The sequence below is a fragment of the Pongo pygmaeus genome, chromosome 13, assembly GCF_028885625.2.
Source record: "Pongo pygmaeus isolate AG05252 chromosome 13, NHGRI_mPonPyg2-v2.0_pri, whole genome shotgun sequence".
Taxonomy (NCBI): domain Eukaryota; kingdom Metazoa; phylum Chordata; class Mammalia; order Primates; family Hominidae; genus Pongo; species Pongo pygmaeus.
This window is the reverse complement of record NC_072386.2, coordinates 104498754-104525182: the sequence shown is the minus strand read 5'-3', so window position 1 is coordinate 104525182 and position 26429 is coordinate 104498754. Positions and strand designations below refer to the sequence as shown.

The 26429-nt window shown below is 51.6% G+C and overlaps 1 protein-coding gene across 36 annotated transcripts in view; it reads right to left on the bottom strand.

Moving 5' to 3' along the window:
- ZNF618 (zinc finger protein 618) overlaps window positions 1-26429 on the bottom strand; it is a 177688-nt gene that overhangs the window by 44850 nt on the left and 106409 nt on the right. For 21 of the 36 annotated variants that reach the window (XM_054502095.2, XM_063649819.1, XM_063649817.1 and 18 more), the window contains 5 exons: window positions 20264-20523; window positions 10422-10517; window positions 6553-6630; window positions 5968-6006; window positions 678-767 (listed from right to left, as the gene is read on the bottom strand). In XM_054502095.2, the coding sequence (XP_054358070.1) occupies window positions 678-767; window positions 5968-6006; window positions 6553-6630; window positions 10422-10517; window positions 20264-20523 (563 nt within the window). The remainder of the gene's footprint in view (window positions 1-677; window positions 768-5967; window positions 6007-6552; window positions 6631-10421; window positions 10518-20263; window positions 20524-26429) is intronic. The other 15 variants (XM_054502107.2, XM_054502097.2, XM_063649823.1 and 12 more) reach the window with 1 other exon arrangement.

Sequence of the window (26429 nt, the reverse complement as noted above, 5' to 3'; positions counted from 1 at the left end):
TGGGCACCCACCCATGGTGCAGGCAGACAGTTTGCCTGGATCTGTTTCTGATTGCCATCATGGGTTCAAGGGGCCAGGGCAGGAGAAAAGAGGAAGAGGAAGAGATTGGGAGGAGAGAGAAAGAGGAGGTGAGAAAAGGGATGGGCCAGTGGTAACAGGTGGTGGGCCTGGTTGTCACAGCTCAAGATGGGCTGAAGGTGTGGGGCTAGATGGGGAACCCCTAAGGCCCTTCCAAGGTCTAAGACCCTCTTTCTAGGATTTTTAAGACTCAAATATGTGTTGGCTAAATGTATTGTTCTAATTTCTAATTGTATAATCTAAGATGCTAAAAGGCCATCATTTGTTTTTTAAAACCGGTTTAATTTCATCAGAACATGCAAATGCTCAATATGAAACTACAAAATGACTCGTTACGAAATTCCAATATTCTACTGATTTTGACCTATAAAAATGGCAATTTCACTTGGGTTAACCTAAATAGAAGTGTATGTGGAGTGTGATGGTGACGTTCCCGCCCCCAGAATCCTCTAGGGCTGGTCATTCCCCTCACGGTTCCAGCTACTGCCTGGCCTTTTTCTGGGTAAGAGGGAGGAGGGAGGCGGGGAGGGCTGGGGGCTGGTGTCTCCGAGGAAGGGTGCCTCTTGGCATGACTCCAGGGAGTGAGGGGCCTGACTCACCATCCACTGCGTGCAGGTCTCGGTGCTCTTGGAAACAGCTGTAGTATTTGTACTTCTTCCCACAGATGTCACACGTGTACCTGAAATTGTCTGCACGGGATGAAAACACACACCTGGTTACCAGGGCTTCAGTCTTGTGGGGTGGGGTTTTTCTGGCCAGATCATCTCAGAAACCAAAGATGAAACTAGCCCAGTCTGGCTCCAGCTGAATGACCCCATGGAGAATCAGTTCCTGAGCCAGTCCGTACCTTGGCACTGCCCAAGTCTTCTGGACCATGGAAGGGCATGGCATCACCTACCCCCTGGAACACCCAGCTTCTCCTCCCCGATGTACAGGAGGGTGAAGCTCCTGCCTCAGTGCTGGCCCCACCCTCCACTCCAAGCCAGCCTTGTATTGCTTCCTGGGTCCACAGGATGTAGGATGGGGTGTCAGGGTCCTCTGTGGAGATCCAGACCATACAAGGTGACTGGTAGCCCAGAAGGGACTCCAAAACCAACCCCCAAACCTGCCCTAGGTGAGCTGAGTTCCTCAGGGCCTGGTTCCTAAATGATCTGGCACATGTTTTGCGGAAGCTCTGTGAGAATAACAGTCACTGCAGCACCCATGCCCAGATGCTACAACAAGCAGGGCAGCAGGCCAGGCTCTTCCCCTCCTTCTCCTCCATTCTTGCAGCAGAGGGAGGAAGCAGTCTCTCATTTTACACACGAGGAAACTGAGGATCAGAAGGGATTTGCCCCAAGAGCACAGCTGGGAGGGCCTGTGATGAGCAGCCTTGGGGACAGCACCCAGGGCTCCTTGCCTCTTGATGCTCACGCCCTACATCACCCCTTCCTTCCCTGTGAGTCTGGACTAGACCTGGTAACTGACTTCTAATGAACAGAATGCAGTAAAAGTGACAGAATATCACTTCTGAGGGTAACTTACAAAAGACTGGGACTTCTGTCTCAAGCATACCTTCTCTCTCCAGCTCACACCTGCTGGCTGCTGGGTTGTGAGCTGCCCCATGAGAGACGCACGTGACCAGGAGCTGAGGGTGGCCTCTAGTGAACAGCCAGTGAGGCCCTCAGTCTAAGAGCTTGGGAAGGACAGAACCCTAGCAGGGTTGTTAACCCTGCTAACAACCACATGAGTGAGTTTAAAAGCAGTTCTTTCCCTGGTTGAGCCTTGAGATGAGACCACAGCCCTGGCCAAGTCCTTGCCTGCTGCCAGGGAAAGACCCAGCAGCAGAGGACCCAGCAAAGCCATATCCAAATTCTTGACCCTAGAAACTGAGGGATAATCAATGCTTGTTGTTTCCAGTCATTAAGTTTTAGGGACATCTGTTACACAGCAATAGGTAACTAACATGAGGTCGGAGTTTGGATGATCCCCTGGGTCTACCCAACATCTGAGGCTGGACACAGGACATTACCCCCTCCACAATGGCACACTCTAACGTTTGCGCTGGCACGAACCTCATGTGTGTGTTCCTTGGGCTGATGCAGGGAGGGCTTATCAATTCCATCATCCCAGGCACAGGGAGGCTTGGTGATATGCTCAAGGCTGCCTGGTGTAGGGAGGGGAAGGGAGAGCTAGGATTCAAGCACTTACTAACTCCAAGCTAAGGCTGAGTCAGGGCATGTGGCCCTTCTCTGTCTGAATAAGCTGCAAATCAGTACTGGGCTGGTGGGGTACCTCTCTCCTGGTCCCCCTCCTGTCCCTCAGAACCCAAATACAGGATCTGATGTAATCCTCTACCACAAGGTTACGCTGCCAGGTAATTCTGTGGGAAGGTTTCTGGCCCCACCTTCTGAACTTAGGGACACAAATGGCATTAGCCACCTCTCCCTCCCACCACCAGCTTCACCTCTTCGTATTCTCTGAAAATGCCTTAGCAGGTGCCAGAGCCCCAGACACAAACTGGTCCCTGAGCAAGGAGCCACAGGTTCCTTGGAGACATTCTGAGGATGCTGGATACCAGAATCATCCAAGAAAGAGGTGGCAGGGCGTGGGGCAGGAGAGGCTGGTCCTGCTTCCTTGTTTTCCCCCATAATTTGGGGAGCTGGGAAAGGGATGTAGATGAGCTGATTCCTGGGGCCTCTCCCAGGATGGTGGTTCTAGGATTCTGTGCCTGGCCCAGGCTTTAATCCTTTCATGTGGCCAGCAATCAACTTAGACAACTTCCCCATCTGGTCCCATCCAGACCATGGTCCCCAGTGTCTCTTTTGCAACCCTGCCTTCTGTGCAGGACACCTGCCCAGGAACAGAGACACAGAAGTCAAGGCCACCCGGGGTCTGGTTCCAGACCGGGCTCTGCCTTGACATTCCTCTCCTAAGCTGACCAGTGCTACCCACCATCTGCCGCCACCTGCCCACTTGTCTCTACCCAGCCTCCCTGGCCAGCTGGGCCTGACCCCTCACTTTAGGGCCACATCTGTTACCTCCAATAAAACGTGAGCCCCCAGGTTTCTGCTGCTGAGAATACCCCCACCCTGCTCTGACACCGTGACATCTCTTTGACATGGATGGGGAGCCCGTTCCCAGGTCTTCCTCAGTCAGGAAATGATTAGGCCAAGAGGGTTATCCCCAAAAAGGAGAGCAGAATCATTTTTTTATCAGTGAAAGCACGTTTTCAGAACCGCTGCATTTTCAGACACGAGATCTCGGTGTCTCTCAGAATGCCACTGTGAATCCATTCAGGGAGGCAGGCTCTGGATTCATGCTGCCTAATCAAACCCAACTCTACCAGTTATAAGTGCGGCAGACCTCAGACATGCTGCCTAACCTCTGCACCTCGGTTTCTTCATCTGTAAAATGGGAATGAGAGGTTCTTCATTTCCCAGAGTTATAATAAAGAATAAAGGAACACAAGGAACAGCCAATAAATACTTGCCAAATGTAACCTAATACTGTCACAAATATCAATATGACAGTAGCATGAGGAGCTAATCTTTTATTCCTCAGTGGACAGATGGGTGAGTGAATATGTCTTTCTGCTTCTATGTATGACTGTACTATTTTCCTAATAAATAAATGAAAAGTCCTAGAACTGTTAATAGAATGTGTGAGACCTCATTTCATTTCAAGGCCCGCCTCCACTGCTCACAACCTGTATGACTCCCTCTCTCTGGAACTTAGTGTCCTCATCTGCAAAATGGGTGGGCTGGACTCAGTCTTCTCAGTTGGGCCCTTTTGGCTCCATGACTTCATGGCCAGGGATCTGTAAAGTGGAGGCCAGGCGTTCTAAGCAGGTGCTGCCAGTCTGGGTCAGGGCAGGGCTGCGGGACTGAGAATAAAATAGTGCGCAATGGCCGCAGGGAGGAAACTCCACAGGGAGGAAGGGAAAAGTGACGGAAGGACTAAAAATACCCCCGCTACAGAGCCGTCAGCAGCCAGCAAGCCCGCGGACAACAGAAGCCAGACGGAACACAACAGATCACTGAGGGGCTGCTGGAGAGGCCAGGGGCCCAGAATAGCTGAGGAAGGAAAGATAAATAGGGAAGTTCTTTAAATGTGTGGCTGACCGCAGTCAGTCCATGGGAGCTGGAAAAGAATGGAGCTATTGAAGGAGATGGGAGCCAAGGACCAGGCTGGGGTTGGGGCTGGGGCTGGGGATGGGGCAGTGGCAGGGGCAGGAAAGGCGGGGCTGGAGGGGGAGGGCCCGGCTCCCATCTCCTCCCAGCTGGGGTCCTGTGGCAGGTGTCTAGCCGACCTGGGCCTCAGATTCCTCTCTGGAATATGCCAGCCTCTCCTTTGGCATAAGAATCCAAACGGAGTGGATGGGAAAGTGCCTTAGAAGAAATGCTACTGGGACCCAGGCCAGTTAAAATCTTTTTTCAGCCATCGGCACCTCTTCAAACTGCTCTGGTTTGGGGTTTTGTTGGGCAGGGGGTGGTAATGTTTATTTATTATGTTAAAAATCTTTTTTTATGATGGTGTGGTGTAACAAACCCGTAGAACGGGGATTGGCACGCAACAGTCTGTGGGCCAAATCCTGCCCACCATCTGTTTTGGTAAGGAATTCATTTACATATTATCTCTGTTCCTGGCATGTTCCCACTACAAGGGCAGGGCTGAATACTTGCGACGGAGACGTCTGGGCTATAAAGTCTAAAATACTTACCATCTGGCCCTCTACAGAAAAATGTTGCTAACCCCTGGTGTAGAACAGTGTACAAATCCTAAGTGCACAGCTTGTTCAATTTCCACAAACTGAAACCACCCATGTAACCAGCACCCAGCTCAAGAAACAGAACCCTGAAGCCCCTTCCCCAGGGGAACCGCTCTTCTGACTTCTACCGGCAATAATTAGTTTTAGCTGCTTTTGCCCTTTCTCTATGCAGAATCTTAGAGAATGAACTCTGTTTACGCCTGGCCTCTTTTGCTCACCATTGTTTGTGAGTCATCCATGTTGCTGTGTGTAGCTATAAATTGTTCATTCTCACTACTTTACAGTAGTCTTTTGTGTCACTAGACTTACTTATCCATTCAATGAGCTCTGGGCATTTGGGGGCTTCTAGTTTGTTAGGAATAGTCTGCTAAGAACATTCTAGTTTGCATCTTTCAGCAGATATGCACACATTTCTGTTGGCGACATGCCTACATGTGGAACTATGACTTCTGAAGCTTCTTATTATTCGGTGGGGAGATTCCATCCTAGTCTACACCAGCTTGGCTGCTCACTTACCAGGAGCTTGGGGTCTAGAACTGGAGGGATGGCAAGCAGGGCCTGTGAGCAGCAGCGCTGTTGCAGATGTCAAGGCCCTGTGCTGCCCCAGGTGCTGGGATATGGCACCCCAGGGCAAATCACCAATAAGCAATTAGTGCCCCTGGCTGTCGGGGCTCAGGAGAAAACTCTCCAAAGCAGCATTTCCCAGAAGTCAACTACGGAGCCCCAGAGTCATGAATCAGAGTCAGAAGAACACAAGGACCTACATATCCAGGGCATCCATGGGAGACGCACGGCTGTGTCTGTCAGTGAAGGGCTGGAAATGTCCACAAGAAAGAAACCTGCTCACCTTAGTGAAACTCAAGGTCTCCCAAAGTTACTTGGCCAGAGAAATCATCATGGACAGAACACCCACTAACCTTCCCAGAATGAGCCTGCCATGGAGCACGCTTTGGGAAGGGCTGTTCTGAGGTACCGCATTGCGGTTTTGTAAGGATGGTCTGGCCTCAAAGCTTGGACCCCAGCACTGTGTCTCTCAGAGGCCACCTGGAGCAGTTCTGGGGGAGGGAACGAGCAGCTCCTCTTCGTCCCACCCCAAGCCCTCGGCCCTCAGCAGCCCACGAGGAGGAAAAAGTACTCACTGCTTTGGGAGGCTCCCTCCCCTGAGGTGGCTTCGGTGTCTGCAAAGAGAGAGAGGGATGGGGGTGAGGCTACCGGGCCGATGATAGGGCCAGTGCCAAGTGCAAAAGAGAAGATGGAAGCCACAGGGGAAGAGCTCACAGTCCCGCCCCGGGCTCCTGATGCCAGCCTCTCCTCCCTGTCTGCCAGGCTCCGGGAGGAACAGACGCCGCCCCTCCTATCCACAACTCCCAAGCTTGTCATGAGGAACACACACACTGACCCCAGCAAGTGCCCTGTGGGGGCCACTGACACCGAGCAGTGATGAGATGTTCTGGGAGGCATGAGGCCCATGGGGAGCAGGGGGTGCCCTGGGGCACAGGTCTGGTGTGTCCTGCGGAGTTCCCCTCCCACACCCGAGCTGTCCCGCATCAGGAGGCCTCCCTTCTCCTGCCTGGCACCCTGTCCTACTGATGAAAGTGGGAGGAGAATGGGAAAGGCTGGAGCTGTCACGGCCTCTGGGGTCACCCACACGGGGCCCAAATGGGAAACAGACAGACAGTGGGAGGTGCGGCCCCTGGGCTCTGCCCCAGGGACACTCCTCTCACCTCGGTGCGCCCGCACGTGGGTCTGGAAGCAGTTGTAATACTTGTACTTCTTGCCACAGATTCCACATTCATAAGACCCTGGAAAACAGAAGAGGAAAGGACTGGTCACCCAACCTCTGTGACCACAAGGTCCCAGGACCCACAGGCGATACCTACAAGTGTGGCTAACTCTCTGTCCCAGGGGCAGAGATGGTGCCTGACAAGGAGGCAGCACCAAGCTAGAAGTCAGGAAGCCTGGGTCTAGATCCAGGTTTGCTTCCCACTCTCTGGGTGACCTTGGGCAAGGCACCCCCCCATCTCTGGGCCTCAGTTTCCAAGCCTGTAAAATGGAGAAGGTAACTTCTTCAGCTAATTCTCAGCCCTATACCTTGAGGGGAAAAAGGAAATGAACATAAAAGTGCTCTGAAAGGAATAAGTTGCATCCACATAAGGAAATCATTACTTCAATGCATTACAATAATTTCTAGCAACCCGTTTTCCTTGCCGAAATGGGACTGAGATTAAGACAGAATCAGACACACCTGGGTCCCTGTCCCTGTTCTGTCACTTACCAGCAGCATGACCTTGGTAATTTCCTTAGATGCATGAAGCCTCAGTCTGCTGATCTGCAGAATGGGACCACATGCACCTACCTTGTAGGGGTAGCCCTATACTCCCTGTAGGAAGTGCCCAGCCCTACTCTAGACAGGCTCGGCAAGGAGAGGATCCCCCCACACACACCTGCTGAGGAGTTGTCTTGTTCCCTCAGACACACAGAGACCGACATGGTGTAAATGCCTGGCCCCCCCAGCCCCTTGCCAGGCCCTTCTCCCAGGAGCAGGGAGACTGAATTGGCCAAGCTCCTAGTGAGCACTGCAGAGAGGTTAAAAGATGAGCCTGCCCATGTAGAGGCCAGAGCAAAGGCCCATGGTAGGAAGCCAAGAAGAGCCCCTCAGATCCAGCCTGGCAGGGACCCCAGGGGCAGAGACCCTGCCTGCTCTCCACCTAAATCAGCCCTCATGAAGGCCTGATGCCACCTGGGCCCAGGCCTTGCTCTTCCTAACAGAACAGCCAGGGAGTGTGGACAAATGCAGAGGCCCCGGCCCACTCCAGGCTTAGCAATCTAGAGTGGCTGGGGTGGAGACCTGCCTATTCCAAGGTCCCCAGGGAATTCTGGTACCCAGCATCTGGGGATGGGAGAGACAGACCTGGGATAAGAGTCTTAACTCTGCCGTTTACTGGCTGGGCCTCAATTTCCTCCTGGGAAAAATGCGGATGATTCAAGTGTGTTGGTGTGAAGACTGAGTTTGCATGAAGACTTTCCAGCACAAGACCAGACCCTCTGTGCAGGTGAAGATCATCAACTCCTACTCTCTTAGTCTTGCCTGGAAGCAGAGGCCCATTTCCTGAGTGTGTACCTGAGGCACGAAGCGAAGCTGGTAGAGCACTGGATGTGGAGTCTGAAGCCTAGTTCAGCTCTGCTATCCCTTAGCTCAGGGGGGTCCAACCTTTTGGTTTCCCTGGGTCACACTGGAAGAAGAATTGTCCTGGGCCACACATAAAATACACTAACACTAATGATGGCTAATGAGCTAAAAAAAAAAAAATCACAAAAAGACTTATAATGTTTTAAGAAAATTTATGACTTTGTGTTGGGCCGCATTCAAAGCCACCCTGGGCCACACGCAGTCATGGGCCGTGGGCTGGACAAGTTTGCCTTATCTGTTTGGTCTCGGACACATCCTTTTTTTGATCTCCGACACAACCTTTCACTTGTCCGAGCCTCTGTCTCCCCACCTGCAAAACCGGACTCTGATTCCTACAATTCATGACTGAGGTCCGTATCAACGAGGTTCATCATGTGAGTCGGCTGGCACACCACAGGTACTGAGGAACGGGACCGGTGCCACTGGTACTACTGTGGGTCACTCCAAGGGCCGCTGTCATCCTAACACCAGCGTGGGATTTAGTAGTCTGTTATTTAGTGGTTTGTATGTGTATTACCCTTGTCACACAGGGAAAAATACAATCACGTGGAGGGCAAAGATCAGATTGCATATTTCTTTGTATTTAGCCCTGTGATTGGCACACAGCGAGGGCTCCATAAATCCATGGTGTCTTGCTGTTGTACTCATCTGTCACTGAGTAATTGCCTCCATCTCTCTTCCTGCTGCCTCCACCCACTCTTCAGCAGTTTCTGCCAATTCCCCTTCAACCAGTGAAGAATTTACGAGTGCCCGCAATGTGCCGGGCACTGAGGCCCAGCAATGAGGAAGGTGCGCTCCCTGTCCTCCGTCTAATAGGAAGCATTCAGGCCAGCTGGCACGGGGACAACGCAGGATGATGGCGTTAGGGCAGCAAATGCAGGGCCTGGGGGCACAGAGGCAGGACCCTGGCCCAACTGCAGTGGGGGGCCCAAGTCAGTGGAGTAGATACTGTTTACAGCCAAGCCAAGGCCCGACTGGCAGGCAGTATGGAGTTCACCCCAAGCTGTGGGAGAGCTGAGGGCACATGCAGCCTTGCCTGCAGGTGTCACCCGACAGAGGGAGTCATGGGGGGCATGATGGCTCCTCAGCCTCTCCTCGGCTGGTTCCTGACCCCCAATGCAGAGTGAGGCAGCCTGTCTGGCACACGGAGTCTCTGGACTGAGCACTGTGTGCTGGCAGGAGGGACCCTGAGCCTGCCCCTCATGCAGCGTAAAACCCAGGGCCCTGCCTGCCCCTCGCTCAGCCTAAAGCCCAGGGCCCTGCCTGCCCCTCGCTCAGCCTAAAACCCAGGGCCCCCGCCTGCCCCTCGCTCAGCCTAAAGCCCAGGGCCCCCGCCTGCGCCTCGCTCAGCCTAAAACCCAGGGCTCCGCCTGCCCCTCGCTCAGCCTAAAGCCCAGGGCCCCCCCGCCTGTCCCTCACTCAGCCTAAAGCCCAGGGCCCCCCCTCCCCGTCCCTCACTCAGCCTAAAGCCCAGGGCCCCCCCTCCCCGTCCCTCACTCAGCCTAAAGCCCAGGGGCCCCTCCCCCCCGCCTGTCCCTCACTCAGCCTAAAGCCCAGGGCCCCCGCCTGCGCCTCGCTCAGCCCGACTCTGGGCTTCAGGTTCCCCTATGTGATGGGGCCAGAGAGGCGGGGCATGGGGAGAGTTCACCAGAGGGGCGGCCCTCAGTGCAGCGATGCCAGCAAACCTGGGTGCAAACCCTGGCTCACCACGTCCCAGCAGAGGGAGCCCTGGACAAGTCATGGAACCACCCACACTTCAGGTTTCCGCTCTGTAACACTGAACACCCCTCAGGGGGACGGGTTGTGAGGGATAACGTGGTGGCTCCTTAGCACAGGGCCTGGTCCACAGCAGACACACGATACAGGTCAGCTGCTGTTACTAGCAGCATTTTCCGAAGTTTATTCTTTGGAACCCAACTTCCTGAATGCACCCCAGCAAAAAGAGGACCACGGCCAAGTGTGCATGAGGGAGACCTCGTGGCATGGCCTGTCCTGGGGAGGCCACTGCACAGGAGCAGCTGCAGGCCCTGCGAAGTCCTGCAGGGAGAGAGGTCAGCTACTGTTTAACCCAGGGTCTCCCAAACACATTTGGCTTAGAACCCTTTTGTCTCCTTGGCCTGTTTCAGAGTTGCGGCCCATAGGAAGTGCTGCCAAAATGCTCTGGACATTCTAGGCGTCCAGATTTCCACATGCTCTATCGTCCCTCCAGTAGTCCAGTACTTCCAGGGTCCCAGTCAGATTTGCTCACGTGTAGCCAGGACAGGGGATGAAGAAGGCGGCCCCTCTTTACCCCGAGATGCTAGCAGGCCCTGCTTACTCAGGTGTGTAGCTGATGGCTGTGTCCAGCTGTGCCCCCACCCATACTGGCCCCAGATCAGGCACTACCCCTTGGCTATCACGTACCAGATGCATATCTCAATGCTTGGTCAAAAATCCAGGTCCCTGAATACCGGCTTCGCACAGATCCACCGTGGGGGCTGCCTTCGGGCGCTTTTCCATCTGAATTACGTAAGAAATCAGAAAGAGCCCTTAAAGTTGGAGAATGCCTGGAAGGTTAGGGAAGGGGTGAAGTTGGCTGCACTTTGAGAAGCGTGGACAAGATCACACTGCCTACGTCTTCATTAAAAACCTTGTGCTGGCCAAGGGGCATCCACATGTTCCCCAGGGAGGCTGGCACACGGCAGAATATAGCAGCCATGGGCCAACAGCTCCCCGAATTCAGTTTTGTGTTTTCTCTATATTCTTATTCATCATATGATTAGAACACACAATTTCTACCCAAAAACCCTCCAGCAAAATCACCCTCCGAGGAGATGTGGTCCACGGGTGCAGTGTCCATGCATCCCCCTGGCCGGTGGCCACCACAGACTCAGACTGATGCAGTGGCACAAGGAGGGCCTTCTTGGGGACTCAGCTCAGACAGTCCTCAGCCCCAATGCCTGACTCCCTGCCCAGCACACTCCCTCTTCTGTTCATCCCAGCCACTTTTTTCCTCTATGAACCATGGCTATCACCATCACCACCAGTCTGGGCTCACTTCATCTGCAATGTTTCCATGCAGACTGACCTCTGCCCCATGGCATGGGTGAGGAAGCAGAGGCTAGGGCAGCTGTGCGCAGCATTTCACCCAGTTCATGCAGCCAGCTAGTGGGCTCGGGGTCCTGGCTCAGGGGCTTCTCACACCAGCTCAGTTCATCCTCAAATTCCAGCAGGTAAAGGTGATTATTATCCCCATTTTTCAGATGAGGAAAGTGAGGACCAGAGGGGTAACGCATAGCACCAGAGGTCGGTCAGATCTGATTTGCTCCCAAGCCACACAACTAGCCTCTTGGAAAGCACCAGGAAGAAATGGTGCTTGTGGGCTGTGCGCGGTGAATCTCAGCATTTTGGGAGGCCAAGGCAGGCAGATCACTTGAGTTCATGAGTTCAAGACCAGCCTGGGTAACACAGCAAGACTCCCATCTCTACAGAAAACACAAAAATTAGCTGGGCATGGTGGAGCACACCTGTAGTCCCAGTTACTTGGGAGGCTGAGGTGAGAGGAACACTTGAGCCCTGGAGGTCGAGTCTGCAGTGAGCTGTGATCATGCCACTGCACTCCAGCCTGGGCAACAGAGTAAGGCCCTATCTCAAAAAAAAGAAAGAAAGAAGAAAAAAGAAGAAGAAGAAAAAAGAAGAGAAAGAAGAGGAAGAAGAAGAAGAAAAAAAGAAAGAGAGAGATAGAACCTTTACCAGGTCTCATTTCCGTCCACCATCTTCCCAGAAGTCCTCAAGAGGCTGGCAACTCAACATCCATTGCAAGGATGAGCATCAGCTCAGTTAGTGGCTGGCAAGGAACTGGGCTCAAAGTAGGCCTTGGGGATCCAGAGCCATGCTACTGCCACCACCCCAGGTCACCTGCTGGATGCCAAGCAAGCTGTGTGTTCCTTTCAGTCATGGCACTTTCCTTAAATGCTACAGGGCAGCAGAGCCCCCCACTATGTCTGGTGCTGCCATAGGACTCCCCAGAGTCCCCTATTGAGAGCCCTGGGACTGCTGCCAGGGATGGCTGGCAGGGCTCACCAGCACACAGGAGGCAGGAGCGCACTTTTCCTCTCCCCATTCCTGCTATCACAAGTGATGCAACAGCCGCCATCCCAACAAATCCGAGTTCACAGCTCCCACTGAGCACTTTCCCTAAACACCTGGCTTAGCTCCCTCCCAGAGCATCAGACAGACCAGGTGAGGACAGGGGGTCTAGTTCCTGAGGTCACAGAGGGGGACGCTGGGAAGATGCCTAGGAGAGGATGCAGGCTTCTGAGAAAGAATGTGGGGTAGCAACCCTTTGCACCCAGCCACGTCTAGAGAAGCTCAGACACCTTTCATCATACACAAAATGTGACAAGATAGAAATCCAAAGCCGGTGAATGAGAGAAGAAAAACACAAGGGTAGGGACAGAAGGCTGGTTCCTTACAATGGACAGTCCCATATTTAGCTTGGAGCATCTCAGGAGCCACTGTTCAGAGAACAAATGTTTAGGAGTGTGTCCAGCCCTCTCTGTTCAAACATGCAACAGGAGCTGGGTCCAGGGCTTGCCGAAGGACAGGGGATGTGAACAGGGAAGTCATGGACAAGTGGGTTTCCTGAGGCTCTGGGGCTTGGCCTCAAACCAAATGTCCTCTGGAGCAGGGTCTTCCGAGTGAAGCACAAATCTCCTGGGGGTGTGTGGTGGCTGCCCAAGGGGTAAGTAGGTCTACGAAGCCTTAAGAGAATCATCAGTTTCTAAATGTATTCTTTCCTAAAATCAATGTGCCAGAGAATCTGGCAGGTGGGAGGCCCCACTCGCTGGTTCTTCTCACTCTCACCTTCACCCTTGTGCCACGTTACAAACAAAAGACAATCCTTTCACCCACCCCTAATCCTACCACGGTGCCTGTCCCAAGAGATGAAAACCTTGGGGCTCCAAGCAAAGAGGTGACCCTACAATACCGGTGTCGGGCTCAGAAAGTGAGTGGATCTAATGACCAAGAACTACTCCTTTTTCGAATCGGGTGACTTCCAACTCTCTGCTCTCAACAAAATTAGAGGAGGATCTAATGGAGTTGTCAGCGAAGACACCATTAAAAATATCGTCTGATGATAGACCCCCGTGTGATTTCTGGCATACAACTTGGAAGGAATTCAAAGAATTGAGTGACACTGCTAAAACAAAACTCTATCCACTGCCAGCTACTTATTTATGTGACTGAGCTTTCTAAGCACTTAGACCTACAAAAACCAAAAGACACGAATTAAATTAATGCCGAATTTTGTCTCCTTCTAGCAATAAGAAATATTAATTCACAGATACATGAGCCAATTGAGAAAGAAATGAAGCCCTATCCATTTCATTAAGAGATGCATTCTCAATAATTTTTTACTTTTACATTTACTATTTACCTAAATTTATTTTTGATGAATTGTATGCTAATAACAACTCAATCTGGAAAAAAAAAGTTGCAGAATGTAGAGCTTTATGATCCCAGGAAATTTTTTTTTTTTTTAGAAATTTCAATTTCAATTTATGTACATCTTGTTACGGCGATGAGTGTGCAGCAGTGATCAATAAAAGACTTTCAAGCATAAACAATATATTTTACATTAGGATAAAACCCTGTGGGGGCAGTGGACTGGAAATATGAGCTCAAGGAGAAAAAGGAAAGACGTAAAATTTCTGACTGTTAAAGATAGGCTTGTTCATATGTTTTTGAAGTGATGATGGTGGATATCAAATAGTGGTAGTGTTTGGATTCCCTTGGATACATTTTGAAAATTGGTTCACAGTTTTATTTCCAAAATGCCACCTTTTTTTTTTTTTTTTACACAATATCCTGGAAATTATATCCTGTGCAATGATTTAAACTTTGGATAAAAACGTTAGATGTCAACTCAAACATGTGAAAAAGAATATACAGTTTTCAAAGTTCTTTTAGGAGGTATTGAGCAAAAACAAATGTTTGAAAACCTTGGCCTTTTAGGTTCCTGTCACTCTAGAGGTAACCCCAGAGGTATCAACGTCCTGAGGTTTCAGCTGATAGTAGTGGTACTGGTTTTACGTTTTTTGTCCCCTGTTAAAAACACTTCCATACCTGTTACATCACTCTGCCCCCAACAATTCTACTGGAAAGAGGGGCAGACTTTTATTCTACCTACTGACCATTCAAGACACGGTGGCTTAGAGAAGTTAAGGGGCTTATCCAAGGCCCCACCGTAGGGTAAACCCTGGGCTCTTGACTTACAGCCCAGGGGCCCTTTCTAACAGGGACCCTCTAACCCTTCAGACCACAAGAGGAAGCGTCAGTAGCAGAGACAGGATGCGCCTGGGAGGGTGGCCAGAACTCCTCCTTTCCGAGTGGCTGCAGCAAAGAGCTGAGTGTTGGTTCTGGCAGGCTCTTGTGTGAGGCCCTGCCAACAACCTATTGAAACAGGAAACTAACTATCAGCTGGCACGATGAAGCAGGACCTGGCACCTACGCTGCCTGGGTCTGTCACAGGCTGAAACCCACGTGGCTGTGTCTGAATGACTGTCAAGCTCTTCTGCTGCTCCTTCCAGCACCATAGCCTGGCTGCTGCCTCCTGGCTGGAGCTCCTTCCTCCCGTTTTCCTGGCTCTCTGGGCTGCCCTATGTGTGTGAGAACACCTCTGTACGTCGGTCCTGAAAGCTTGCTGCCTACAAACAAACATTCTTGCAGAATCCAGTCTCCCATCTATCTTATCCTTGACTCCCCCTCCTGCACTTTGTCCAGCGACCCTCCCTGATCACCTGTGTCAGGATGGGAAACTCACTCCCTCACATGCTTATGTCCAGTTACCAAACAGTTCCCATGATCACATGAAGTCCTTCCTTTTACTGAGTTGAAATCCCCTCCTGGAGACTTCTCCGTATTGGCTAGGACACCCTGCAATGTGTCTGCTCCATGTGCACCTTGCAAAATGCTATAAATTGTGAATATTTAGATTCCAACATCCCCCCACTTCAGGTCTCCACTATCGGGGAATAACCCAGTTGGTCCCTGTCCCTCATGTGAAGAGCAGTCAAGTCTGGGCCACTCATTCCCTCCACGGTCTCCTGCACTGCTACTAAGGAAACTCAGTTAAGTCTCGGGTCTCCGGGCCCCTACTGCTCTCCCTGGACTCCCTCATTAGTAAACACCTCAGGATTAAGGACCAGTGGTTTCACAGCACAGGAAAGAGTACCCACTGCTTGACAGTACACCTGGACCACCATAATGGGATGTGGGCATCCTTATCTCTTAGAACCAGGAAATAGTCTAAGGGCTGGATGCTCTGATTGTTGTAAACCCAACTTGCCTTATCTTCATCAAAAAGAATGGCAAGTAGGTTTCCACTTCTAATTTTTCAATTCTAGCTGACTGGCAGAGACCTCTTGGCATACTGTGTTGAGAAGGATTGTACAATGTACAGTACAATGTACAGTAATCAACTGGAAAATGTACATAAATCAATTTGCAGTGTCTGCCATGAACATGGGACTGCCATGAACCCGGAGTGAGGCTGGGTGAGCGAAGTACTCAGGAGGCCCTTGGCACCGCAGGAGCAATGGTAGTGCCTTGTGTTTACTCCTCCTCCTAGAGGAGCCCCTGAAACCTCAAGTGTGGTCTGCCCTTCCTTCTTGGGGCTGCCGTACAGAGCTGTTCATGCAGCCTGTCAGGTGGGTGCAGACGTCTGTTAACTTCCTTTCTTTCATTTCTGCTTTTATCCAACAAAGTTATGAAGTTTAGTATCTATCATCTCTGCTCTTCTTACTCTAAAAGGAAGCTCTTGGTCTTGCCCCCAAACCCTGCACCAGCTCCAACGGCGGTGACTTTCTTTCTCGGAGTGAGAGACACCCTTCTCAGCACAGGGAATTCTATGGGCAGCAGGGAAGCAGCAGCAACCACTGCAAACTTGGCAGCCAGCCTCCTGGGCACTGATGCCCCTCCTGACTCCAGCAGGAGAAGCTGCCAATGCCATCTGCGTGTCCATGACCCGGGCTCCTCCATGGGAAGTGCCTTGGATAATGTTTGTGTCACTGGGAACATTGTTTGTCTGATGGCTATTAAAGGGCCCGTGTGGACTCGGGGAGGCTCCCTCACGGCGCAGCCCTGGGTGACTGAACAGGAACACTATTCTACTCAGCAACAGAGCCCGTCTCTGAGCCCGGAGCAAGGCTGGGTGAGCAAAGTACTCAGGAGGCCCGTGGCACCACAGCACCCAGCACTCCCCACCAAGTGCCCCAGGAACACGTTAACCCCCCATGCCCAGCGACCACGACAATGAATGCACACTGCAGCAGGAGCTCACTTAAAAGCAAGCTCTAACCAGCATCCCACCCCAGCCAGGTCCCTGGGAGAGATTTCCCTCGATACACTTTCAGAAGCAGGTGGGAGGTAGGTGTTGTGAGGTGGAGTAGGCCCTTCATAACACGAAAGAAAATGTCATCAACTTGCTGGGTGACCCTGGGCAACTCTCATCCTTTCCTCAGGCCTTGTCTGCCCCTCTATAAAATAAGGAGGTCAGGGGTACCAAACTGACAGCACGCACAGCTCCACTGCCCACCTCTACATCCAGGGCAGACATCAACAATCAATCATGCCACCCTTTAGAATCCTCAACAGAGAACTCCTTACAGCCAGTAGCAACTGTTTGGACTTAACCCACAAGTTAGAATCTACTTGCCATCTTGAGATGAGAGGAGTTCAAAAGGTTCAACCCTAACACTGATTTTGTTTTTAAATGTCTTTCTTTCCTGGTGATGAGGCCAAGCCAGCTTCCTCTGAGCCTGACCCTTGGAAGAAAACCCCCATCCCTAGGCAGAAGAGCCTGACTTCCAGCATGCAAGATGAGCTGCCGTGACAGCAGGGAGCACTCTGGCCTTGCTTCTGTAGAGCTCCACCATGGCAGCTCCACATGTCCCTTGTCACTGGGGCTTCTAAATCTTTTTCACAAGGGTCTGCCGAAAGCAGATTACAAGATCCTCAAAGTCCCTGAATTGGAGGGAAGCAGTACTAGAAGGAACACCAAGGTCCAGATAGGTTTCCCAGTCCAGTTCTCAGGGGAGAAAACTGAAGCCCACTTGGAACCCCTGTCTTCTAACACCTTATCCTGCGCCGACTTTCTTCCCCATCCCATCGTTTCAATATATCACAATGGCTTACTTCTTAGATTGGAAAAAGCAGAAACAATGACTATTCCTTCCTCTTGAAGAGGCATTTTATACTATTAATATTAGTACTACTGAGAATACTAGCTACTTGTTTACTACGCACAATGTTGAGCACTTCACATACATTATCTCATTGAATATTCAGAGAGCCTGATGATTTCGTAATTGTAAGAACTGAGACAGACAGGGCCCGAGGTAGCACACCTATTAAGTCAAGGAGGCTGGATTCACTCCCAGTCCAAGGATCCCAGCTCATTCTCCTCAGGCTACACTGTTTCCTTCCACTGCCGCCTTGGATGGCCATGCCCATGAGGTGGCCGGGATGGGGACCATGCCTCATTTAACACAGGAGGACACTAAGGCACAGCGAGGCCAAGGACCCTGCTGCTGAGCAGCAGCTGAGCTGGAAATCAGCATCGGTGGCTGGCATGAGGCTCACGGGTCCTGGGGCTCTCACTGTGCAGGCAGCTGGCCTAAGGAAGATTCCCAGCATTTCCCTGGCCTAGCTGCCCAAGGCTTTCCCCACTGAATCCAGACCGCTGGCTCTATCCCAGGATTCAGATTCAACCATCCTTCCCTGGGTATCTCCTAGTGAAGGGCAGAAACAGCCACTGGGTCTAATGAGTCTTAACACACACAGATACCAAAGAGAGCAATGGCAAGTCTTCTCCATTAACTAACAAATCCACCAGTGATTAACACAGTCCCTGGCCCCAGGGAGTGAATACGGATGAAGGAACGTCAGCGCAGGCCCCTGAAAATACTCACTCTCTCATTCCACACTGGCCTAAGTCACTCCTGCGCCTCCCCAAACATTCCTGGTTCACCCCTATTCTGTCACACGGGAGGATGGCATTTCTCAGCCTCTTTGAGGTTGGGTGGGGCCATGTGACTAGTTCCGACCAATGACTGTGAGCGGAATTAACACCTCTCTCTCTGGCTGCAGCAGTTAATTGCCAGCGTAGGTCTCTCCACAGCGTGCTTTCCCTCTGTCACTTGGCTGGCAGCATTCTACATGACAGCTTTTAGTCTGGGACCAGAGGGGAGCAGAGCTCCCTCTTGACCCACAATGGACGTGTAGTGTGAACAAGAAATAAACTGCTGTGGTTTTGAGCTACTAAGATATTTTGTACCTTTCAGGATCTTTTGTTACTGCAGCATAACCTGGCCCCACCTTGACAGTTGCAGCACCAGTGTCAACATCACCACTCCCAGAAACCAATACTTTGTTTGGTATTACGGAGTGGAAGCAGGGAACATGGAGACATAAATCAGGCAGGTCCTGGAGCCCCAATCTCTAGGGGTTTCCACTTTCATGGAAGAGAGAGGCACAGACAGGGCCCCTCTAATCTAAAAAGAAAGCAGAAAGTGCACCAACTGAGGAGCAGGGTAGAAACAGCCCACTCTCACCAGAAGAGACCAAAGAAGTCTTCTGGGAGGAGGTGGCACTGGAGTTGGCCTTGAAGGATAGGTTGCATTTGGGCAAGTGGAAATGGGGGAAGGCATTCCTGGGAGAGGCAACAGCATACACAAAGTACAGGAAGAGCAGACTACACTGGAATGAAAGGTCTGGGAAGACCAGAAGCAAGAAATGGGGCTAGAAGGTTCAGGTTACAGAGGCTCTTAATGCTCTGGCCTCGACTCTAGAGACAGTGGGGAGTCCCAGGGTTATAAGCAGGGGAGCAACATGGTCGGTGTTCTGTTTTGGCCAAGGCCTCCTGGCAGCCAGGGCAGAGGGCAGGCAAGCTGCAAAAGCATGGCTGTTAGCAGGATGCTGCCATGACCCAGGTGGGGCTGAGATGGTCACAACCAGCAGGGAACAGCTGGGAAAGGGAGTTTGAGGATGATTCTCAACAGTTGGGAAGAAAAGGCACCAGGACGTGAGTCTAAACTTGCAGAAACGAGGCTGTGGTGCCACATACAGGATGTGCGCCCAGAGGATGGAGGTGCTTGGAAGTCAGTAGGAGGTGAGCCAGAGCTGGATCAGGAAGGCAGCAGAGGCCGGGACAGCAGCAGCACTTCTAAGAACACACTGAGCCTTGGAAACGTGGAGGAGGGTGTGGAGGGAAGCAGAAATCTGGAGCCAGACCAGGCAAGGCCTCTATAACAGGAATGAGGACTTTATTTCACAGACCAGGGGTTGCAAACTTGTGCCCACAGGGAGTCTGACCCACAGATATGTTTTGTTTGGCAGATTTCAAAAGGTCAATTGGTTGCCAACATTTAAAGCCAAAAGAACTCCCATCAAAATGTTCATTTCTGGCATGTGATTTGTCCAGAGATGTGGCAACGCTGAGTCGTATCCCCACCCAGCAACCGTCAGCGCAGCAGCTGAGCAGCAGCCGCCCTCCACACACGCGGCGTGCGTTCTCTAACTGGACACGGTCCCCACCACCTGTCCTGTTGGCTCATCTCTATTTATGCTAAATAAACATATTTGTTGCGCCTCGTGGGCATTTGAGTCTGTGAACCTGGCAGCAGTGCAGGGGGCCCCTGAGGGTTATCCCTGGTGAATGCTGGAGACGGGAGGGAGAGAAATTGTTGCTAAGATGTGAGTTTCCACAGAGCTCCTCTGGGCCTGGCCCAGGCCAGAAGAGGCAGGGGAAGCGCCATCTGTCACTGATCCAATCCTGATGGGGTATCTGCTCTGAGCAGCACTGGCACTGGGATCTCCCTCCCTCCAGGAGGGAGAAAAGCAGAGAGGCATTTAGGACACTGAGCAGTAAGGGCTGTGCGAGACCCCCCAAGGGTATGGGAGCCCTGAGACAGACAAAGGGATTCACTGGGCCCCCAGAAGGCTCCAGGCATTTGACTTAAACAGGGTATTGATGGATGGATAGGGTCCTGCTGCCCAGCAGATAAAGAAGAGCTCTACAGCCGGAAACTGCACAAGCAAAGGCAAGTCTAAGAAGCTGAGATCTCTCCCTGAATGCAGAGGGAAGCCAGCAAAGGTTCTCTCAGCCAGGAAGGGGGCAGAGGCGCCAGGCCCCTTTTCCCCAGGACTCTGACTCCATGTTCCCACCCTGGGCTCCACCCTGACCACAGACGCTGGGCACTCACCAAGGGTCTGCTGGTTGCGGACGCCGCCGATCACCACGCAGATCTCGGCAGGCACGTCGCTGGTCCCATCCTTGCTGACCGCCTTCTTCTCCTCCTTGGCCTCGCCCTGCCAGATCACCTCCTGGATGTAGTCATCGGGCAGCTCCGTCTTCACCTTCACCTCCGTCATCGTTCCTTGCTCGGCACTCAGCGAGGCCTCGGCTGGCACTGGCTCTGGGCCCTCCACCTTGGTGCTCTTCTGGCTGCGCTTCAAGCGCTCCCTGGGAAAGAAGAAACTCCGTTCAGTAGCTTCTTCCTCCAGATCGACACAGGAGCCCACCAGCCCATGGCACCACAGGGACATGCCAGGCTGTGTGCATAGTGAATGCTAGGGCCCCCGGCCCCCTTAGCCTCCAACACAACCCCCACGGCTACCCCTGAGGCTCCTTCAGGGAACCCTGAGGCTTCAAAGAACACAGTTTGAAAACCATTGAGCAAGAAAGCCTCCAACTCCATCCATTTTACAGTTGGGGAAGCTGAAGTCTCAAGAGGTCTAGATGTGCCCAGTTGCCTCACTTGCCACTTATTTGTTTGCACTTATCATAATTGGAGTTACAAGTGACCTAAAAGGGCACCTCCAGCTGGTTGAAATCAGTTCTTCTTAGACCTCAGTGTGCATACAGATCAGCTGGGGATCTTGAAAAAAATGCAGATTCTGGCTCAGCTGTTCTGGGGTAGGGCCTGAGATTCTGCATTTCTTTTCCTTTTTAGAGATGGGTCTCACTATGTTGCGCAGGCAGAACATAAACTCCTGGACTCAAGCGACCCTCCCACCTCGGCCTCCCGAGTGGTTGGGACTCCAGGCACCATGCCACCACGCCTCACTCAGAGATTCTGCATTTCTAACAAGCTCTCAGGTGGGGTCCGGGCTGCTGGGCCTCAAACTACGCTTTGCGCGGTAAGGGTTTCAGTGCTTTGATGTACACAATATCCAGTGCTGTTCCCTTCGTTCCTAGGCGAGAAGGCTTGGGATCTCGTCCAGGCTCTTCCCCGCTCCTGCTTTACAAATGGGAAACTCCAATTCAAAAAGACTCACTAGGTTGAGATGTCATGGAGCCAACACTATGGCATGGAGGGGGCTCTTTAAACATCGGAAAACATCCTCGAGGTAATGATGTCAGTTCTGAAGAGGGCAGGGCGTGGGTCACTGAACGTCCTTCGTGAGGGGGACACTAAGGACTAAAGCAGAGCTGTGACTTGCTCAGGCCAGACGTAAAATCGGGGACAGGCCAAGGCAGGAAGCCAGGTCCCTGCCATCCACTCCTGAAGCATCCTCCTTTCAACACAGCTGTCCATGTTATCATCCTAAGGGCCCCACATCCTTCTGACAAGGGAAGCATCCCCATGACTGCTGTCTGTGAGGCGGGGAAGCTGAGGCGTGCACATACTGGGAAATCGAGTCATGTTCCAGGCCCAGAGACACTGCCCTGGCCATGCCAGCCTCTCCACCGTGCCAGAGGAGAGCATGGTCTGTGAATTTTGAGGCCCAGACTCAAGACAGGGGATGCCAGCATTCCAACTGCAGCACAGCAGGGGCACTGGACTGGGACTCAGGCACCCAGGCTCCAGTCCTCGTATCTACAGTGGGCTTGCTGTGTGGCCTTGGGCAAGAATTTTCTCTTCTTTGGGTTTCAGCAGCCCTGTTTATCACAGGAGCATGGGTTTAATCACATCTGCTGTCCTTCTCAGCTTCAGCTTTCATCCAAGGTGGAGAAAGGTTGGGAAACTGAGCAAAGATAGAGAGGGAAACCCCCATCTAATGAGGAGAGGATAGAGGAAGGCCATGGGGAGGTGCTATGGACTGAACTGTGTGCCCCCAATTCAGATGGTGAAGCCCTAACCCCCAGTGTGACTGGATCTGAAGAAAGGGTCTTTGGGAGGTTAAGTGTGGTTAAATGAGGTCATATCGGAGGGGCCTTCATGAGGGGCTTTGTAAGAAGGGAAAGAGATTGCTCTCTCCCCTACGTGAGGACACAGTGACAGGGTGACCCTCTACAGCCAGGAGGCAGCCCTCACCAGAACCCAACCGTGCTGGCAGCCTGATCACAACCTCCAGCCTCCAGAACTGTGAGAAAATACATTTCTGTTGTTTAATTAAGCCTATGGCATTAGGCATGGCATCCCACAGCATTCTGTTAACAGCAGCCCAAGATGACTCATACAGGAGGCCAGGACTCAGATGGATGGAACACGAGTGAAAAGGCATGCTGGGAAAATCAGTCAGGAGCAAGGGCTATCGCGCCAACCACTTCCTCGCTGTGGGCCTCAAGCCAGCCACCTAACCTCTGAGCCTAGTTTCGCCGTCTGCAAAATGGAGTTAACGGGGTTGTCATGCAGATTTTAATCAATGAACACATGGAAAGTACTCAGCACAGCACCTGGCCTGGAACTGCTCTCAAGACACGGTCACCATGACCATTGTTAATAATGACACACTGTTAGAGCTTCTTTGGCACCCAGTGGCGCCTCCTCCTCATGCGTCTGTCCCATCAGGGCCACCAGACATACTGTCTGAGCTTTTGCCCTTCTCCACGGTAAGAAAGTGTAAAACTGCATGATTCAATCGCCTCAGAATTCATTTCCTTAATTTACTTAAGAAACACTTAAACAGAGCCTCCTATGTGCCCGGCACTGTTCTAACATACTAATTCCTTTCATCCTTAGCAATGACTCTAGGAAGGAAATCTTGGTATTAGTTCCACTTTACAGTCTAGAACTGTGGCACTGAGAGGTGAAATAACGTACCCAAAGTCATGTGGGTGGTACGAGGTGGGACGGGCACCTGATGCAGGCAGCCTGCACTGGGAGAGAAACTCGCAGAGGGAAGCCTCCTCACCCACAGCCCAGGCTGCCCCACATCACCCACCTTTGACCTTCGGCATCCAGAACAGAGCCAGAGCCAAAACCAAGGTGCTCATGGGTGAGCAGGAGGACAGGAGGTTCCCTGGCTTTCCGGGCTGCTGCCACTTTTGTGGGGGATAATATCATGAGCAAGAGTCCCCCTGGCCCCCCAGAGGGGAACACGGCCCTGCCGAGCTGCAGGACACCACAGGGCAAAGAAGTCTCAAGTTCTGTGACGCCTAAGACATAACTAGAACTGGCAGGTCCAGCAAGTCACAAGAGGACAGGTGTGGCTTTAGAGAGGGAGGTGATTCCTGCTGCTGGCCAACAAGAAAAGGGGATCCCCTGGAGGTGGTGAGCTCCCCGTCACGAGAAGCACTGGAGCAGACTGGCTGATGGCCTGGCGGGAGTGAAATGGGCCAAGCACCAGACTTGGAAGTTGGATCATCCTAGGGTCAAATCTCAAAACTGCCAGTTGCAGGTTCCTACATAAGTGACTTGACTCCTCTAAGCCTCAGTCTTCACATCCATACAATGGGGACAAATACGGTACCCACCCCACAGTGCTGTAAGGCAAAACAAAGTAATGTCTACATAGGACCTAGAACAGTAAGCTACCAGTGGAGATGTTTCATTGTTATCTACCTATTGTCTTTTTTATGGCGGGCAGGGGAAGGGCATGTGCAGAGGATGCAAGTTTATGTGGCACAGGCGTTTAGCACATGGGCTGTGGAGTTAGACCAACGAGGGTTTGAATGCCAGCTCTACCACTGTTCAGTAATGGGATATAGGCGGTGAGGGAGTAAGGACTTTGTCTAGTGCTGCAGAGGTGGTCATGCTGATGAAGCTGATAGTGAATGATGTGTATTCACATTCAAGCTGGGGGGTAAAGAAAGCAGCTGACATTCCCATTTCCTAGCTAAGACCTCATGGGTGCTAATGGTCAGGGCCCTGATGCTCAGTGGGCAAAGAGACGGAAGGAGATGAAACAGATGGGGCCCCCGGCCCAGAACTCCCTTACCCCGGCTTTCTTCACAGCCAGTGTTCTGAAGCTCCACCCGAGGCCTCAAGAGCACCTGACCATGCCATCTGAAAAGATTCAGTGTCCCTTCCTGCTCTCAAGTCCTCACCACCATCATGGCATCCTGGGAGGGGAAGGGAGGAGCTGTAGGAGTCAGGCAGGCTGGGTGGAACTCTCATCTGCCCACCCCCACACCTGCAGCCCTGAGCAAGGGACTCCCTTCTCTGAGCCTCTGTTTCCTTGTCTGTTAAAGAAGGACCATGACTCTTGCCAGCTGCGGGGGCGGGCACAGAGTGGATTTCCACGAATGGCAGCTGCCATGATGATGACGACATTGGTTCATGATGACATCCTCACCTCTGGGAAGCCTTCCTGACTTGCTTGAGGCAGAGTCAGACTCCCTCTCTGAATGCCACATCTTCCTTGCACAGGTGACTCTGACAGCCATCCTCCCATTGTGTCCTAATGAACTCATCTTGACTCGCTCATCCCCTTCCCGAAATTCCAGTCTAGCTTCTAGTTCATTGCCTTGTTTTATTTCCTTTGCAGCCCTGTTACCTGAAAATGCTTTGTACACTGGCTCACCAAACTGCACTTGTCCTAAGTAGGGGGGGCCCTTGGGAGTGTTGTGCACCTCTTATACCCAGCATCCAGTAGGCCTATATTAGGTGCTCCATAAATACGATATTTGCTGAATGACCAAAAGGATACCTGCCTTCTAGTAAGCAGGCACTGGGACATATGCCTCCTAAGACTCCCTGGGGCCCACTGGAAGAGCAGAGTATATCCTTGAGATGGGTTTCTAGAATGGATGGTCACCCATTTGCAACAGGGCCAGGCATGAATGCATCACAGGAGAGGCCCTCTCCAAAGGCACAGGACGTGTAGCAGAGTCAAAACTAGAACTCGCATCTCCAGACTCCCCATCCTTTGTTCTTTCCACTGAACCACCAGAGTCTCAGGTCACCTGGAGTGCCCTTAACACCTGGAGCTGAGAGTCAGGCACAGGGGAATGTCTTTCTCCCATGAAAAGGCAGCCTCTCCCTAGTTCTTGTACCCACATCTCCCACCCCAAACAAATCAGAGTTCACACTGGCAAATACAGCTGCAGCTGCATGACCAGCCAGATTCCTGACTGAGTTCACAGAAGATGGGGACCAGTGAGCCGCCCTCTATCGCCCAAGGGCACAACAGCACATAACCATCCCCTCCCTTAAACGTGATGCCCCCGAGTCCTTTCCGCGACAAAGGCGTGGGTAACTTCCTTCTCTTCCCCCTCTCCCCGACTTCCAGGCTTTAGATTTACAAGCCCAAATGTTGCTTTTCTCAAATGCTTTGCATTTAATTAGGTGTCCTAATAACAATGGAATCACAGAAGTACTTATATCACTTTGAGTTAGTGGCGCAGCTCCTTCTAACTTCCTTAAAATTTTTTTTTCATGTATCATTTTTTAAAATAGAGCTCATTATTTTAATTATATCCATTTAAATGTACAGTGGAGCCCTTGGATATTCTCAGCACGAATCATTAGGTATATTAGTGAAAAAGCACTCGGAATCTATCTACATGCTGACACTCCATAATCTATTCTATTTGTGTCGCTGTAAAATAGATTTATATATAGATAACTACAAAATAGTTGCTCAAGATATGCTATGAATTTTATATTTAACCCGAGTCACACTTCAACATAAAATCCAAAGTCAAGCATTAAAAGGATATTTTTCAGTAAGTACCTGCTATCTGTGGTCACCGGTTACTAATTGTGCAAGCTGACCAGGAGAGAAGCCAGACCAAGTGGATCCCTGCCCAAGAAGTTCCCTAAGACAGCTGGCCTTTCTCTAAGGCAATGATTCTCAAAGTATGTTCCTTGAAGGTCTAGGGGTTCCACAGCAATGGCTCTTAGATACACCTATGAGGCTGGAATGGGGATGGTAGTGCTGAGCAAGGCTCTAAGACTCCCCATCTTCAATACACACAGCTTTGCTTTTTGCCTGATGTATACAGACTTAGGCCTCTTTCTCTCTGTGGTGGGGTGAGCGGTAGCCCCCTAAAAGATATGTCCACGTCCTAATCTCCTGAATCTGTGAATATGACCTTATTTGGAAAAAGAGTCTTTGCAGATGTAATTAAGTGAAGGATCTTGAGACTAGGCTCATCCTTGGATTATCTGAGTGACACCTAAATGCAGTAAGTACCCTTATAAGACAAAAGGAGATTTAAGACAGACAGAAGAGAAGTTACAGAGGAGAGAAGGCAATGCA